We start from the raw sequence: 17,051 nt of genomic DNA, 5'->3' as shown, positions 1-17,051 counted from the left end.
GTCCGCATTAACCCCATACAAAAACCATCGGAGACAAACTATCTGTTTGAAACATGTTTATTCTGGGACGGTGCGGCCATACACACTAACTACCATAAACGTTTATTCATAACATATTATAATACAATATGTTGCATGAATCGGATATTTCGCTAGCAATGTAGTAGGCCTAACATTGATTAATAAAATCAAAATTTAACAGTGTGGCGTGTTGATCGCGAATGACTAACAATACCATCTTTCCTACTACACCTGTATAAACTCATTTGCATAACAACGCACGGCATACCAAACCGCTTCGTACTCCTGCGATGAATATAAATTCCATTCTAAATACGCAACGAAGAGAATTATTAATTTCTTTGAAATTGAGGGCGCCAAACATAAAATTTACGAGATCGAATACTGGCTGAAAAAAAAATTAAATAAAAAAAAAGATGTTAAATGTGCTCTCCCTGCCTCAGCACTAAGGCCCTGCCACAGCCTTTTGGGGTCGTTTCCAGCACATCACCAGATGCATTGATGTTGTCGCCTCATGATGTGTGGTGGAAAGGGGGACGTATAATTCTGTGAACCCCAAACACAGTGGCCGCATGCCTTTAACTCTATTCCACCGACCAGCGTGGGAATCGAACCCACGACATACGTGTTGTCAACACGACGCTCAGGCGACTGAGCTAACTGATCATTTTGGTTTCAACAAGGTTAATATGATAGTTATGACGTACTGATGAATTACGTAATACACGTATAAATAGACTATTATCAGCTGTTTAAACATGTACTACTTTGTGGCTTAACGGGTAATGCTCAGGTTTGAGTGCTCTCAGCTTTAGATTGGGTGGGTTCGAACCTCTACGGGTACACATTTTTTTTAAAATAATGAATTTTTTTTTTTTTTTTTTGAAAGAGCGATATTTAGAGGGTTGAAAATGTCAGGTCTAGGCCTAAACAAGAGTGGACCTTTTTTTAAAAAAATCAGGAACAAAGTTGTATGGCATTAAATTGTTAGACAATTAAATAGACTACTAATATAAAACCTCGATAAGAAGCCCATGTGCTCCTGCATTTTTAGTCGCGTGGACGCGACTCTATAGTTCACTATGTCGGTCGGTTGGTCTGTCTGTCTGTCTGTCGGTCTGTCTGTCTGTCGGTCCGGTATCACTATGCGTTTTATCGCTTTCTGACCTTATCTTGATATCAGTTTAATCTAGCTAAGTCAATTTTTCACAGAATATTCCTTATGGCCAGGAATCGATTTGGTTATGTTTTCACGGTGCGCAATAAAAAATTACGCGGTCTACGCACGATTTAACGAAATCACGTTTGTAATCATATCTTCACAACCATGAATCACAATTAAATAAAATGTGGTACTCATAAATTTCAGGGCATAAATCATCATATGGCAATACAATTACGTGCGTAGCGCATGTAACGCAAGCGTACGCGCGGTTAAAATTTTCAAAATTTATTTTCGATGAAATAAGAGTACGTTTCAGGCAATTTTAAGCGTTTACAAAATTGCCATGAGTGCGCAGATTTTTGCGCGCGCACTGCGCGTCAAATGTTATTGCGCACTCTTTTTGCCCGATTTCTGTTTTCTTGACTTACTTTTCAACTCGAAATTACGTTATACGAGCACGTCAAAAGTGACAGGCTACGCACGTGTAAATTAAAAAAATATAAATGTTTTTAAACATTTCAACATTTTTAAACATGTTCAGTAATTTCGGTCAGTTATAGTTCACTATGTCGGTCGGTCGGTCGGTCGGTCGGTCTGTCTGTCTGTCGGTCCGGTATCACTATGCATTGTAGCACGCGACTTAATGGCTGTTGGCCTTGTTTTAGTACTCTTTGGTGGGCTACTTTTCCAGATGGACTTCTTTTCGAGATTACTTTTGCAAACTAAAAGAGGGGAGCTGCCTGGAAAATTGTTTCTTTACATGATTTGAATAATCTTCTAATGTAAATATTACAAAATAAAAATGTAACAATGTGGCGTGTTCACCGTGAATGACTAATAATACAATACCACCTTCCCCACTGCACAAACTCATTTGCATAACAACGCACGGATTACGGTCATGTCGGCCACATACCACATACCCAACGCAATAAAAGCAATATGTATGGAACGCCATTAAAGCACGCTAGTGTCCATGCAAAGGTGCTATGTTAAATTTACCATCCGTTTTGTGTTTCAGACGTTAGAATGGAAATTTTGAGTTTTAAGGAATCTTTGTTTTTTAAATTCCGATTTGACTACTTTTTCTATTATTTATAGTAGGCCTTATGTTATTTGAGTATGAGATACGCATACATTACAAAAAGGAAAGTCTTTTTATTTTTTATTAAATTTTAATTTTTGAATATAATGTATCTTAAATTATTTAACTATTTAAATTGCTTTTAAATTAATAAAAAAAGTTACTATATTAACAGTTTATAATTTCTTTTAATTATTAAACTTAACAAAGTTAAAAATATATGTACTACTCACTTATTTATTTTAACATTGTTTTACCAATACACATTTCTTTAACATTGATCAACTTAACTGCATTTACATTACTATTTTATTCAAATGGACATTGCTAAATTATTTAATAAAACATTATTAAATAAAAATTACATGTATTTAGTGCATGTACGTTAAAAAGTATTACTAAATTGTTGTACATTATTGCTTGATAACAAATATAGTTAACCTTCACGCGCATTTCTGCTGATAACTCGGCCGGCTGCTGAAAGAAGAGACCTTGCAGTTCGGTTAATTTGAAAACACAGATAACGGATATATAATTATTACGGCAACATCACCAATATCTAATAATATAAATAATATAATATATATATATATATATATCATAAATTTATTTATTGTATCAATAGGCTAATGAAAATAAGACGCAAATTTTAATTTCATGAAAACACAGATAACGTATTTATAATTAATACGGCAACATCACAAATACCTAATAATATAAATAATATAAAATAATATAGATATCGTAAATTTATTTATTGTATCAATAATAATATCGTAGCTGTATTTATTGTATCAATAATAAAAATATGAAAATCATGCCAAAATACGCAAATCTTCTTTGCAAAAATACACAAATCATGCCAAAATACGCAAATTGAGGGCGCTATGCTTTGCCAAAATACGCAAATTGAGGGCGCTATGCTTTGCCAAAATACACAAATCATGCCAAAATACGCAAATCTGCTTTGCCAAAATACACAAATCTGCTTTGCCAAAATACGCAAATCTGCTTTGCCAAAATACACAAATCATGCCAAAATACGCAAATTTGCTTTGCCAAAATACGCAAATCATGCCAAAATACGCAAATTGAGGGCGCTATGCTTAGCAAAGCATAGCGCCCTCAATTTGCGTATTTTGGCAACTTTTTTGCGTATTTTAGCATGATGCTCACCAACCCCACTCAATCAACTTGACTCAAAAAGATCATAAGCATATTAGAACTGTAACTGTTAACACCTAATACAGGACAATTGGGTAAGATCATTTTAAATACAGTTTATTTATTTGCACGTTACTCCAATTATACAGGGTTTCTTTTTTATAACACCGCAATCCGTTTGCTATTATACGCGACGCGATGACTATGAATTGTAATATTTTAAATTCATTTATTTATTGTGACTTGAAAGCTATTATAGGCCTATATGTTATTATATATATCACGAAATGCTGTTTATGGTGCAGGAATCTTACTGTAATGCAATGCAAATCATGTAAGAGCAAATTACATATATTCATGATACTATTGTTTTACAGCTAGTAAATAGTTAATTTGGCATGTATGATAGTCCTTCGGCTGTGTCAAGATGTTAACAAAATACAAATTACCGCTGTTGTTTATGGTAGCCATTGCCGTTATTTCAGGAATATTGTGGGTAAGATACTACACTCTATTTTCTTTACGAAAGGTACGAATGAAGACCACTGTTTAGCAAAAAAATACCATTATGCCTAGAGAAAAGAACAAAAAAAAAGATATTTCGGAGACAAAACTTAGTATTAATCACAATATTATTATGTTTACTTAATTCGATAAAGAATAATCGTTTTAAATCAACACCCTTTAATATTATGCCACTCCCTATTACGTTTAGAACAGGAAATAATATATAAAATACTGTAAGGTCCTTATACATGGTTCATTTTTTAATCCGAGCATTGTAATTTCGGAATTTGTAGATTTGTATTGTACATATTTAAATTTCTTTTAAAACACATAATACATGGACATATGCATCGACGATCACTTTATCCATGTAGGATATTTCAATATTTTTCTCTCTTCTCTTATTGCTCTGTCACGTGTGATGACATGGCAATTTTCATTGGTTTGATGATTGACTGACCTATTTTATGCAAGTAAGATGAATAATTGTGAACTTGAATAATTATACAAATTGTATAAATACAAAAAGATGATATGACTCATCTGGTCGTCAGCGAATGAAAGGTGGAGACTTTTAGGCCTACAGAAAGAACAAAAACAAAGCTTAAGTATATTAAAGTCTTTTGAAAATATAACAATAATGCTATAGTATCAAAGCTTTAGTAACATTATCATGGTCAATGGTGGATAAAGCCAATTAGCTAGACATTGTACTTATGTAACATTTCTTTTAATTGTAGGCAAATATTCTCCAGACAGTTCCAGTAAAAAGTAAAAGCAGATCAAAGTCAATTACAAAAAAAATTACAAATAAGTTGCCACTATACCAAGTTGTTAAGGCATCAAAACTAGGTAGAGGTGTCCAACGTAATTACCATGCCGACAACTTAGCGGGTTACATGGGGTTGCCTGATGTTTCCGAGACAAAAGTTCGTATTAACAACAACATTATTCGAAAGGGAGAATTTTTCAGTATATTTGTTGATTTATATGATTCCTATGGTCGTCAGCGAATTAAAGGTGGAGACTTTTTGTTTGCAAAATTATCTATAAATGGTACACGTTCCGCAGGAAAAATTATTGATTTTGACAATGGAACATATGAAGTGATTTACTTCGCTTCGCATGAAGGAATCGTGCAACCGAACATCATTCTTGTTCATCCTCAAGAAGCTGTAGACTATCTTGAAAATAAACTATGGCCTATAGAAGGACGCGTCTATTGGCGAGCCACGTACGCTTCAAATGGGCGTCAAGAACAGACATTATGTATGCTTAAAAGGGGTGGAAGTTGGAAAAACAAATGTGAATACACTTATCCTGAAGCTCTTGGTGGAATTATGTTTATTTGTGATAAACCAAAAACATTACCATGCGAGACTCTAAAATTTACAAACACTGCTAGAGAAACTGTTGCCGAGAATTTCAACAATATTTCACATGAGGTGTTAAACTATTTTGCAAAGTAAGTATCACTGAGTCACTTAAAGGCATATTAGTTCCTTTCAAACCTTATTTTCATTCGTCTGTATCCTCGATAAAATGACGTCGACAGATATGCGTCTTTAAAAATTATTAATTTTTATCATCATCATTGTATCAATGCACGTTGTATAGCTAGGTTTAAACAACGGTATTATCATGTTTAAATCCATCCAATACAAAATCTATTTTATAACTTCACTGTGTATTTTTCTTCTTTTTTTTTTGTAGGGAAGTGCAGTATGCAGCGATTGCTAGCATATCATCTATACCTATCATTGCAAAATCTGCTGAAAGTGAGTATGAAAGTTGTTTTAGTAAAAATCACTCGGGAAAATATTTAAATTGATATCATTATAGTCCTTACCGTTTGAAACTGTGCATGTCTACACAGCTCAGGCGGCAAACACTTGAGCCTATGCTGGTTTTATCAAAATTAAGAATGGGAGAAATTGAGCCATATAAGAATTAAAATAATTTTGCCCCGGAAGCGAACATTTAAGAAAGTAACGGTGTGTGTAACTTATTATTATTTATTTAGATCCATTGGTGAATATGCCTTTAGTGGAATCAATTGATCTGCCTGTCTGCAAAGGAATGATACCAAGTCCGTTGAGTGATGGGTTCTGGACTGGTGACGTATGGCATTCACTAGTCTGCAAAACGAAGCAATGGAGTCCATCTGAAATACGCAGATGCGTCAGAGGAAAACACCTCGTACTAATGGGCGACTCAACTACTAGACAATGGGGAGAGGTTCTGTTAAAAACATTAGAACTAAGCACTAAGCATGTACATTTCCAACACATTAAAGAAAGAAGTGATACGCTAAACCTAACGTTTTATTTTCACCCATTTATGCTTGGCTCTGGAAAAAATGATTTAACAAAATTGACATTTGATGTTGATATTTTGAATGGTCTCGTTGGATGCGATTACTACATAGTAATCAGTCCTTGGGCTCATTATACACAATGGGCAAGAGATTCATACAAAGAAAGACTGCAGTTATTAAAAGTAGCTGTACTTCGTTTTAAGGATAGATGCCCCAATACTCCCGTGGTTTTAAAGTCTCCACATCCTAGAAACCACAAAGATCTGACGCAACTTATATACGCTAACGATTACATAATTTACAGGTTGAGACAGCTGATGATGTCAGTGTTCACTGATACTGATGTATTTTTTATTCACGTATGGGATATGGTTGTTTCACATCCCTCAAAAACCCAAATTCATATGCCGTCATCAGTTATTCTGCAACAACTCTATGTTTTCTTTTCCCATGTATGTGAATACAATGAATCCTATTTTTAGTCCCACCTGACTAGCTGATTACCTAGACCTACTTCATACCAGTGGTTGAATTTCATTTATGAAAGGAATGTCGGCCACTTGGTGCATATCTTATACCATATATTAAAATGTGACATTATTATTATTATTGTGTAATTTTGTAAATAAATCTGTGAATACCGCAATGTTTGCTAAAAAAGAGTTTTTTTTATTAACTTATACACAGACGATAAAAGTGGACAATGCAAAACTCTAAAATACTACTATTAAGTCGACACCCGATAGGCCTAAAGATATACACAAACATACATTTCATATACATTACATAAAACTATAAAATTTGATGCTCGAAGAATTTTAGAGGAAATCTGAGTGATTTTATTTTGAATTTGAAAACAAGCCTACCAAACACGAACACGTATTTTTAGTACTTTTTATATAACATTTTATCATATAAATATTTTTTTTTAAACATATGTATATCAAAAGAAAAATGTAATAAGGAATATTGTTTTTTTTAGAAACATTTTTCAATAAAACTTGAAAAAGAGGCAAACAGTTAGATGAAAAACAGCAACCACAATATATATAAAAAACCTGAAGAAACACACGTCCCAATGAATTAGTTGGGTGGTCGCAAAGCGAAATCTCTAAATATTCGATCTGATATGATGACACACCCTGCCCTACTGTACGTTGGCACACTCTGCCCTACTGTACGTTGACACACCATGCCCTACTGTACGTTGACACACCCTGCCCTACTGTACGTCCTAAAGTGTGGAATATTGGGCACCCGAAGATCCTACTTGTGGTACTTGTGGGTACCAGTAAATATTTTTATTAGCAAAATTAATTTGATTTTGTTTGTCAAATTAATATAATAATATATTAATATATATAATTAAATTATATTATTTTATACACAACTTACACAAGTATACTGTTTTGCGAATAACTATTCTTATTGCATAACCTGTTACAATACATAAATACTTAACTACCGTACTGATTACTTTTACCCCGATAAATGTGTAGTGCTTTATATCCTGACATGTTTTGATTATATATTATCGTTCGATTTTTTGGTAATTATAATAATCTCATTATTTTTTATTATTTATTTTTTATTGCATCATAATTTTGCAGTCTATGAAAGACTTCCTGGTAATAAAATGTATTCAAATTAACATATCCACCCAGCAACGTTACGTAATATCGGTTGGTTATTAGTGTCTGTAGCGTAATGTGAGATTTTCTGCCAAAACTGTTTGTTCTGCCCACTGTTGACAGGTTCACACATATTCATTGTCGGATCAACTGGGTCTAATACTAGAGGCCTGAAAGAAAATATATAAACATTTAAAATTGTCATCCGTGTGTTGGCCTACATACTGGATACTGATCACTCGCGTCACTGGATCAGAAACGTCAACGGTGTATTTTCCCCGAACAAATGAAAAATAAAGATGAACAAAATCAAACTTTGAATGCTATGATTTAAAAAAAAATGTTTACCAAATATAATAATTCGCACTATAAAAAATTATAAAATAAGATTTAAGCATACACCCATTAACTTCCTGACAATGGTAAATATGTTTTCGATCAAATTTGAGGTATAAAATTAGAATTGTCTAACCTATTATGTGAGGGCGCTTTACAGCTGTGGCCTTTATCTGAATCTAGTCAGATTTCTTGAGTTAAATTCTTGATGTTGTTCTAATTTTGTCTGGTCTATTCTGTATTGTATAATTTCTGTGGATATTGTTGTTCTGATTCTATTTCCGTTAGCCGTTTTGATGTTCGTTACATATGGTATTTTTACAAACCAAACTGCAGGCCTAACTAGCTTCAACGGTCTGTGACTGTGTGAATGGTGTGAGTTCAACCGGTCAAGTGCAATATCGCTGTCGCGACATTTTCGTGTACAGGCCCTCTGCAATATTTTACTAAGGCCAGGGCTACAGTGAGCTGATGTGAGTATTTTTGTGCTTATTCGCTCTTGGATCATTGTATATTTAGTACCTGGATTTAATTTTTGTTGTTGCTGCCACCACCCACTGTCTGATTGATATTTACCACCATCTAGTTTCTGGTGCAGAGAAGCCGAAAAACATTAGCACACTTGTGCTAACTGATTTTTCCAAGGCGTTCGAGTTAGTTGACCATCAAATCTCAGTCACAAAACTACTCGAACTTGGGGCACCTCCTCCACTCGTACAGTGGGTGGTGGACTTCCTGACGGAAAGAAAACAAAGAGTCCGATATAAAAATTCGTACTCTGATTGGATTGAGTTGATGGGTGGAGTGCCCCAGGGCACAATCATTGGTCCCATAGCATTTTTGGCTATGATCAATGACGCTCTAGTTAACGTCAATAATAACAAAATGAAAGTCTGGAAATATGTTGACGACCTCACACTTGGTGAAAATAGGACTAATGATGATACATCGATTCAAACTAGTTTAGACAATCTGTTTAAATGGAGCAATATTAATAAACTTAAACTAAACCCAAATAAATGCCTTGCAATGCATATCAATTTTAGTAAACATATATCCCCCTCTCCTGATTTGCATATATCTAATCACTCTTTGGCTGTAGTTCAGGAAGTTAAATTGTTAGGTGTAATCATTCAAAACAATTTAAAGTGGCAAAGCCATGTAGACAATATTTGTATTAAAGCTAACAAGAAAATGTTTATGATACGTAAGTTGAGAGAAGCAGGTCTTAATAGTAATGAACTTATTTCTGTTTATAAAGGTTATTTGAGACCGGTGCTTGAGTATGCAGCCCCTTTGTGGCATGCAGGTCTTACGCAGGGACAGGTGAATCAGGTGGAAAAGATTCAGAAGCGTGTCTGCAAGATTGTGTTGCAACATACTCGGACTCTCTTGCCATTTTAAATCTTCAACCACTACACACTAGAAGATGGCACTCTTGCAAGGTTTTTGCCTCTAAAGCACACGCCTCTGGTCAATTCTCCACCTGGTTCCCTGCCCCTCAGTATAGATCCTGCATGACCCTCAGACATAATCGTAAAGTGGAAAACTATAGTTACAAAACAAAACGTTTCCAAACTAGTCCTGTCCCTTTTATGGTTGAACTTTTGAACAAACTGTAACTTTTTTATTTTTTTGCTTGTATTATTTGAGGTAACTGCAGTCTAACTTATTCGTTTTTATATATTTATGTATTGTTGATAGTGACTATAGTTTAAATGTTTTTAAAGTGTAATACATATGCAATTCAGCCATGTGCTGCCATGTATGTAATTTGTATGTGAATTTTGAATAAAATATACCGATATATATAAAATGAATGTATACCTCCATGGTCAAAGTGATTATCTATTATTACTATATGTGAATTTCCTATTATTATTTATTATTTTGTTAGTAAAGTCATTTGTGGCAAGTTGAATGGTAAAGCCAATGATTGGTAGCATGCAGTAGGCAGATTTATATTACGTGAGATCCCTACCACCTGTATACCACCTGTACCTAAGTAACAGTAGTTTACTTACAGTTCAGGGTGTTTCTGTTTTCTCAAGCAATTACTGTCAACTTCTTCAAACATCCCATGCCAGTCGATATTTAGATCATTTCCCTTAGTTAGCTCACACATAACCGTTTTCATTCCTCGTGAAATGTCAACATCTACATTACTACCTGCACGTTTCCAACACCAGAGCACAATTGACTCGATGAGGTAGTCTGAGAGCTTGGCCACGTCGTGTCGTTCACAAATGTGTAAGTTCCAGTGGTGTACCAAACGCATCAGGTTTTTAACTTTATCCGGTAGCGGCTTAATAAGATTAAGTCTGTGTTCGTTTATTGCTGTAGAACAGTACTCTCTTAATTCGAGGTTAGTGGCGTTGTCATTGCTGTACACATTTAGGCCTAATTGAAAGAAGAACAAATACATTTAGATACGTGTACCCCTTACATAATATGAAACACCGTGAAAAAAACTCAGTCTCTCCAGTGAGCAAGTACCATTATACACAATTATACATAACCTATTATTGAAAACTTTAAGACAATAGTGTGAATCTAAAGTAGCCTATATGTAATACTAATTTAAGTTGAAAGTTAAGTTATATTTAAAAAAAAGTTTTTTTCAATAACATTTTTGATGAATTGATTTTACTTGACTCAATTAGAATTGATATAATTGACATATTACTACTGTATAGGCCTACGTACCAAAATCAGAATTGGACTTACAACAAATTATAATTGATATCATAATTATTCTGAAAAAAAGTACATATCACTACTTTATACGTACCAAAATCAGACTGGTATGCCAAAATATCATACGAAGGATTTATACGAACACAGAACCAACTGCCTTCGACCAATACTTGAAGTGTAATGGATTGTGTTGAATCACGGCGCTCGATATTTCTCACGTTCTCCATAGACTTAATTCGTCTCTCTATTTTTGCAAGGATCTCTGACATCTTCGCTTTCATATCTTGGACACTTCTAAAGTCATCTAAGAACAAGATAACTTCAGAGTTTGTTCTTCCTTTCAGTGATGTACCTCTTTCAAGTGATCCGCCCTGTTAAATACATTGTTTTTATTGTGTATTGTGATTTAAATTGTTTCTTGATTATCATCATTATTATCACACATTCATTACCGTCATTATGACTATGTTATTATATTATTATATACTAAATTATTAATAACCTATTATATTAATAAATATTAACTTATCGGATTATGTTGCTTTGTTGTCTATTATCTATTATTTATGAGCAATTATGACGACAAAAGCGCTCCATCTAACGCTATTTTGAGAACCTAAATATATCTGTGGATATTTACCTTGACAACACGACGTATTTTTAATGCAGTTTTGTTTTTTAAAAACTCTATTAAACCGTCTATTCTATGCCTAAAAGCATCTAGGTGGGCGTCCGAAGGTGTTAAAGCATCTACGATGAATCTGTCCAAATCCACACAATTCTTGTCAACGAAATCCATATTCCAAAGCATTCTGTAAACAAAACAATAAATGTAACAATTTAATCGTAGTATTTGGTATACTATACACATTGTCTTAATCAAATATGGTAGTGATATGCTTAAATATGGTTGTGATATGACATCATCATGTCCCGTCTATATCTGGGCACATCACATTTTTTCGTCACATAAAGTTTGATAGTGTATACAGAGCTTTATACAACGAACGGAGCCAGTAAGAAAAACAGGCGACATTTGGCGTTCATTGTGATTCATAGGCCTAATATGAATAATGCAAACACAATATATGCATAATTACAAATACCATATTGTTTTCGCGTAATTGTATAATTATTATGTGCATAGGGCTATATGCTTTTCTGACACGAATCAAACTTTTAATAATTGAAATTTCAAGATGTAGGCCTAATTGATCGAAATTTGCTGATGTTTTATACAGTTACGGAGATCATGTAAAATGTAATGAATGAATTCACGAATACAAAGATTTCGAAATTCGTGATGCCTAATTTAATTTTTTAATAAAAAAAAACGGCGGTCAGTTCCATAAATAGACTATACCCATTACAGTAGCTCTAATCGACCATGTCAGTCCGTACAAACCTAACCACGCTATGTATACATACATGCGGGATGAGCGTGTATTTTCGAGTAAAATTCAAGGACTATCGAGTATCGCGTTAGTAAGTTGTATTACAAAACATCGAATACTGGGAATAGAAAACTCTCTGTTTACACTTAAATTAATGAATGCTTTTAAATAGTAATTGGTTTTAGGGAGTCCAAATGATAAGTAAATAACAAATCATTATAATTTAATATTTCGAACTTTATTTTGTTTATCTTCCGGAATTAGACAAATCTATTTTGACATTCATTTACAATATTTTTAAATCACTGTCACTGTGAGATTAATAATTAATCAGTAAGTGGATAAGTTAAAACAAACATACTACTGTGTAGTCACAACACTGTTTGACCATGGAGGAAATATATAATTTGACTTCATGGTTTGGCTGAACCACTGTGGAACTGGAACCACGCCCCTACCCGTTTCTACCTGCGCTCTTATTTTAAGATAGAGTACCGTCATTTTAACACACGCTAACCTATTTCTAATTACAGTATATATACTTTATGTAAAATGACTCCTGAATGAGAGAATTGATACGTACGTGATAAGTTGTTCAAAATCAAGATATAGTATATACCTTCTTAAGGCCTAGTCATATACAGTTATTATCTGCAAGTGTGTTAAATAGTGTACACGTTCAAACAAATAACAGCATTGTACTTACGTGACTGTGTTATTATTTAGAATTTCTTGTAAGAAAGTGTACGAAGCCCGGCTATGTTTAACAGTGCTTCAGTGAATATTATAAAATAATTGTGCATGTAGTCTTACTAGTGTAAATGTAGGGAAACTCTACCAGTATTTTCATTAATTCCACGGTTGAGTAATTCAAGGGTAACTCTTAGTCACAGAGTCCATCCGATTACGATAATAATAACACAACAGGGTTAATATAGCATACAATAGATCAGCGTCCGTAGTAACACAGTTGTCATTTATCAGTCAACAAAAAGATAGGCAACAATATTTTATTATTTATTAACAAAGCTTTGGGAGATTAAAGGCCTACGTGGATGGATTTTTTCGTTAACTCGTCCGTAAACTCAGTCACACAACTTTATTGAAAATCACATTATTCTCAAATACAAAACATACAACAATACGATATTGTTAAAGCGTGGTTCCCACTAGCGACGCAACATAACGCAACCTACGCAACGTAAGAAAATGCCCTTCCAATCATTATGTTTGCCCCCGCCTGTGTGAAATCAAACCTGCGATGTTTGCAGCACTCTTGCATCGTCGGTTCCCACGCAATACAACACTTTGCGTCACTGCGTTACGTTGCGTTGCGTTCTAGTAGGAATCATGCTTAACAAACGCTGATTTTAAACCAAACGTTAATGCATGCATTTAGGGCAGATTGGTGTTAAAATGGCCTATACAACTGCAGAATATCATTGTGTTATCGATTATTATATGCATCCAAGTATGTCATTTATAGTTTTGCAAACTAATGCTAGTCAATATATCAGGAATGATTAACCCGGAGCGATATGCTTGGTGAACTATACGAAATGTTGTAATCTGAGCTTGCTACGTAGACATACGTATAGATAGCATTTACACTAATTAAATATCAAAGCCAGTGCCCTGGTTAGTTTCAAATAAGGGCACATTATATTATAGGCCTACACGCCATAAAGGTCAGCTGCATCTAAATGGATGCGGCCTCCTAAATTAATGTGAAAATTGCAATGCAAAAGATAGGGCTGGGGTAAGTTCAGCATTTGATAATTGTTAGCCGCCAGCCGCCCGCCCCCCGCCTCCCCCTCCTTATTTCAAAATCCTTCCAACACAAAAGTCAAAATTAATTCAAGACTATAGGCCTACTGTGTGGTAAATAATTAATAACGAAAGAAATTTGAATCATACTTACTAAAAATGTCTATCATTACCATAATAAGCGACTATTAAAGATGCTATTCAAACACGCCGTAAAAACTTACCCCTTTACTATTCATTATGCGAATGCCTACCAGTTAGTTGCCAGACTTAACGTATACAAACTGATCTAATGTAATAACTTATGACCTACTGGTAGGCCTAATAATATTCTTACCGATGTACCACATGTGACTTCTTTTATGAATATGTAAATATGGCAGTTGGTTCGGATATCGAGTTTGACGTTTGTCAATTATTTTTGTAACAGCTGATAAAATAGATGGCATTAGTCGAGAGTAACAATTAAATATTCATAATCATTAATGTCGGTGCACGATCATAGACACTCTGGTTTTGTTATATTTCCTGGTTTTATTAATTTGTTTTATTGTAGACGTGGGTGGGTAATTGTTATTGTGTAATCAATTTGTGTTGTGAATTTACACTAGCTATTTTATAGCCTAGTACTTTTATGTCGGTAGTACTTCTTTTTTTTAAATATATTTTTTCTTATTTCACCCGTATTTTACGCGATAGAGAGCGTATAACGAATGCGTTTTTGCATATGCCGCTGTTTTGAAAGCTCTTAACAACGTCTATAATATATTGGGTTGATAAAGTGTGGTTCCCACTAGCGACGCAACGTAACGCAACTCAGCGACTGTATTATGTAATCACAAGTGGGAACTGACGACGCAACAGTGCTGCAAACATCGCAGGTTTGATTTCACGCAGGCGGGGGCAAACATAATTATCGGAAGGGCATTTTCTTACGTTGCGTAGGTTGCGTTACGTTGCGTCGCTAGTGAGAACCAAGCTTTAGGGAGGTATAACCTCACCAAATGCATGCTCGTGATCGACGCAGTACTTTGATTCGTGTCGTGTGGAGTGCAATTTCGACATGGATACGCTTCATTGAACATGACTGACAGACGTACATGCGTAACATATGGTTTTTTTATTGGTAAATAACGCTCGGAAATTCCGAAAAGGAACTGTCATCATTTATATTAATAGTTTCAATAAGGAAATTAAAAACACAACACTGCACACACACAATGTACATAGGCCTAACTAACAAAATCATTAATTCTATTTCGTTTTTGTCAACAAATTACTGTAGGCCTACATTCTGATATTATGTAATTAAGCTAAAGTAATGTACATTGAAATACATTATGCTACATTATGTATTAGTTTAGATTGAATTCCTAGCTCTACGATGTAGTTGTACTACTACATTACTATGATTAGGTAACCATGCTACTTATTTGTAACAACCAATGTCAAGGCTTTTCACGAAAAGATTACATTTTCGGAGGTATGTTTTAAACAGATTAAGGCTCCGTTATAATAGTTTAGATTTAAATTAAATGTAAATGAAGTTTGCGATTTGCAAATTAATAGGACACTAAAGATTGGTTCCCATTAGAGATGCAACGCATTGACGTAAGCGCAACGTTAGTAAATTGACCAATCACAATCAATGGATCATCCGAACTGTCGCTTGTGATTGATCAACTCGCTTGCGTTGTGCGCGTCTATGTCATTGCGTCTCTAGTTAGAACCAAGCTTATGGCGTGTATCAGGTGAGGTTAGGAGGTAGGTATAATCATAACAATACCTATAATCAGATATTGATCAATACTGACAGGCTTATTGTACTGTGTGGATTTTAACTACTCTATCAATACTCTAATAATTGCCAACAAATACATGATAAATTGTATGATTAAACAATAATCGATATTCAATCAATACAATTTCAATCAAGTTTACTGTAACTAAGATACTAATCGCGTTCGTTGAGTTTAACATACGTGATTGACGTAACATTTTCATTTATTACCGAATATTTTGATTAATAATATGTCTACATTATGAAATTTCATATAACAACGATATATTTATAATAAAGCCACTCACCACTAAAGCAATAGAAATCCAAAAGAATGTATATTGTAACTAGGATACTTAGTTGCAAAGAGAACAGTGTTTGTCACTGCGTTCGTGTTATCTGAGGAATATTTCGCCTGTGCATTTTAACATTTAATTGGGAAATTCCAAGTCCGTCAGTTATTATTATACCATAATATCATACTTATTTCTGGAAATTACTGCCATGATCGCACAAAAGGGAGAACAACGTCGTACATTTCTGAATTTAGAATAGAAACCGTAACAAATGAACGTACTATTGGAGACTTGGTTGCGTTGCGAGCCTCCTGCAGTACACATACGATAGACCTGCTATTCTGGTTCCCGGTGCATTTCGTATTTAAAACCGAAACCCGTAGTGTCGAGTAAAATGCACTGCAGTACACAGAATAAGATATGTTTTAAAATTATAATGAAATGTGCTTAAAAACGATAAAAAAATGATCGAATAGCTTACTGGATTAAGCGTGGTTCCCACTAGCGACGTAACGTAACGCAAACGACGCAACGTAAGAAAATGCCCTTCCAATAATTGTGTTTGCCCCCGCCTGCGTGAAATCAAACCTGCGATGTTTGCAGCACTGTTGCCTCGTCGCTTCCCACTTGTGATTACGCAATACAGCACTTTGCGTCGATACGTCGTTTCGTTGAGTACCACGCTTTAAAACTGAAATTTGAATTGCCTTACCGGTATACCCTGAGGTAGAAGAGATTGTGGCTTAAAAACGATAAAAAATGATCGAATAACTTACTGGGTTAAGCGTGGTTGCCTTACCGGTATACCCTGAGGTAGAAGAGATTGTGGCAGCTTGTTGTGCGAGAGGTGGTCTGAACCTAGTACTGTACAGCTTCCGAGACGAATAGTTAA

General features: G+C 34.5%; 2 protein-coding genes across 2 annotated transcripts; one reads left to right on the top strand and one right to left on the bottom strand.

Moving 5' to 3' along the window:
- The first annotated feature begins 3,460 nt into the window (after positions 1-3,460).
- On the top strand, positions 3,461-6,740 carry LOC144853533 (NXPE family member 4-like). Its single transcript, XM_078711227.1, has 5 exons — positions 3,461-3,529; positions 3,812-3,930; positions 4,682-5,406; positions 5,655-5,719; positions 5,965-6,740. Exons 2-5 carry the CDS (start codon positions 3,862-3,864, stop codon positions 6,738-6,740), a joined length of 1,635 nt encoding a protein of 544 aa, XP_078567353.1. The 5' UTR covers positions 3,461-3,529; positions 3,812-3,861.
- Positions 6,741-7,493: 753 nt separating this feature from the next.
- Positions 7,494-16,945, bottom strand: LOC144853562 (2'-5'-oligoadenylate synthase 1A-like). The gene is made up of 5 exons (XM_078711268.1): positions 16,936-16,945; positions 11,563-11,734; positions 11,017-11,293; positions 10,250-10,625; positions 7,494-8,059 (listed from the first exon to the last, which is right to left on the bottom strand). Exons 2-5 carry the CDS (start codon positions 11,731-11,733, stop codon positions 7,906-7,908), a joined length of 978 nt encoding a protein of 325 aa, XP_078567394.1. The 5' UTR covers position 11,734; positions 16,936-16,945; the 3' UTR covers positions 7,494-7,905.
- Between the last annotated feature and the right edge of the window lie 106 nt (positions 16,946-17,051).

The sequence above is a fragment of the Antedon bifida genome, chromosome 10 (genome assembly GCF_963402885.1).
Source record: "Antedon bifida chromosome 10, ecAntBifi1.1, whole genome shotgun sequence".
NCBI classification, from domain to species: domain Eukaryota; kingdom Metazoa; phylum Echinodermata; class Crinoidea; order Comatulida; family Antedonidae; genus Antedon; species Antedon bifida.
Note: the sequence above shows the minus strand (reverse complement) of the source record. Positions and strands in the feature narration are given on the sequence as shown.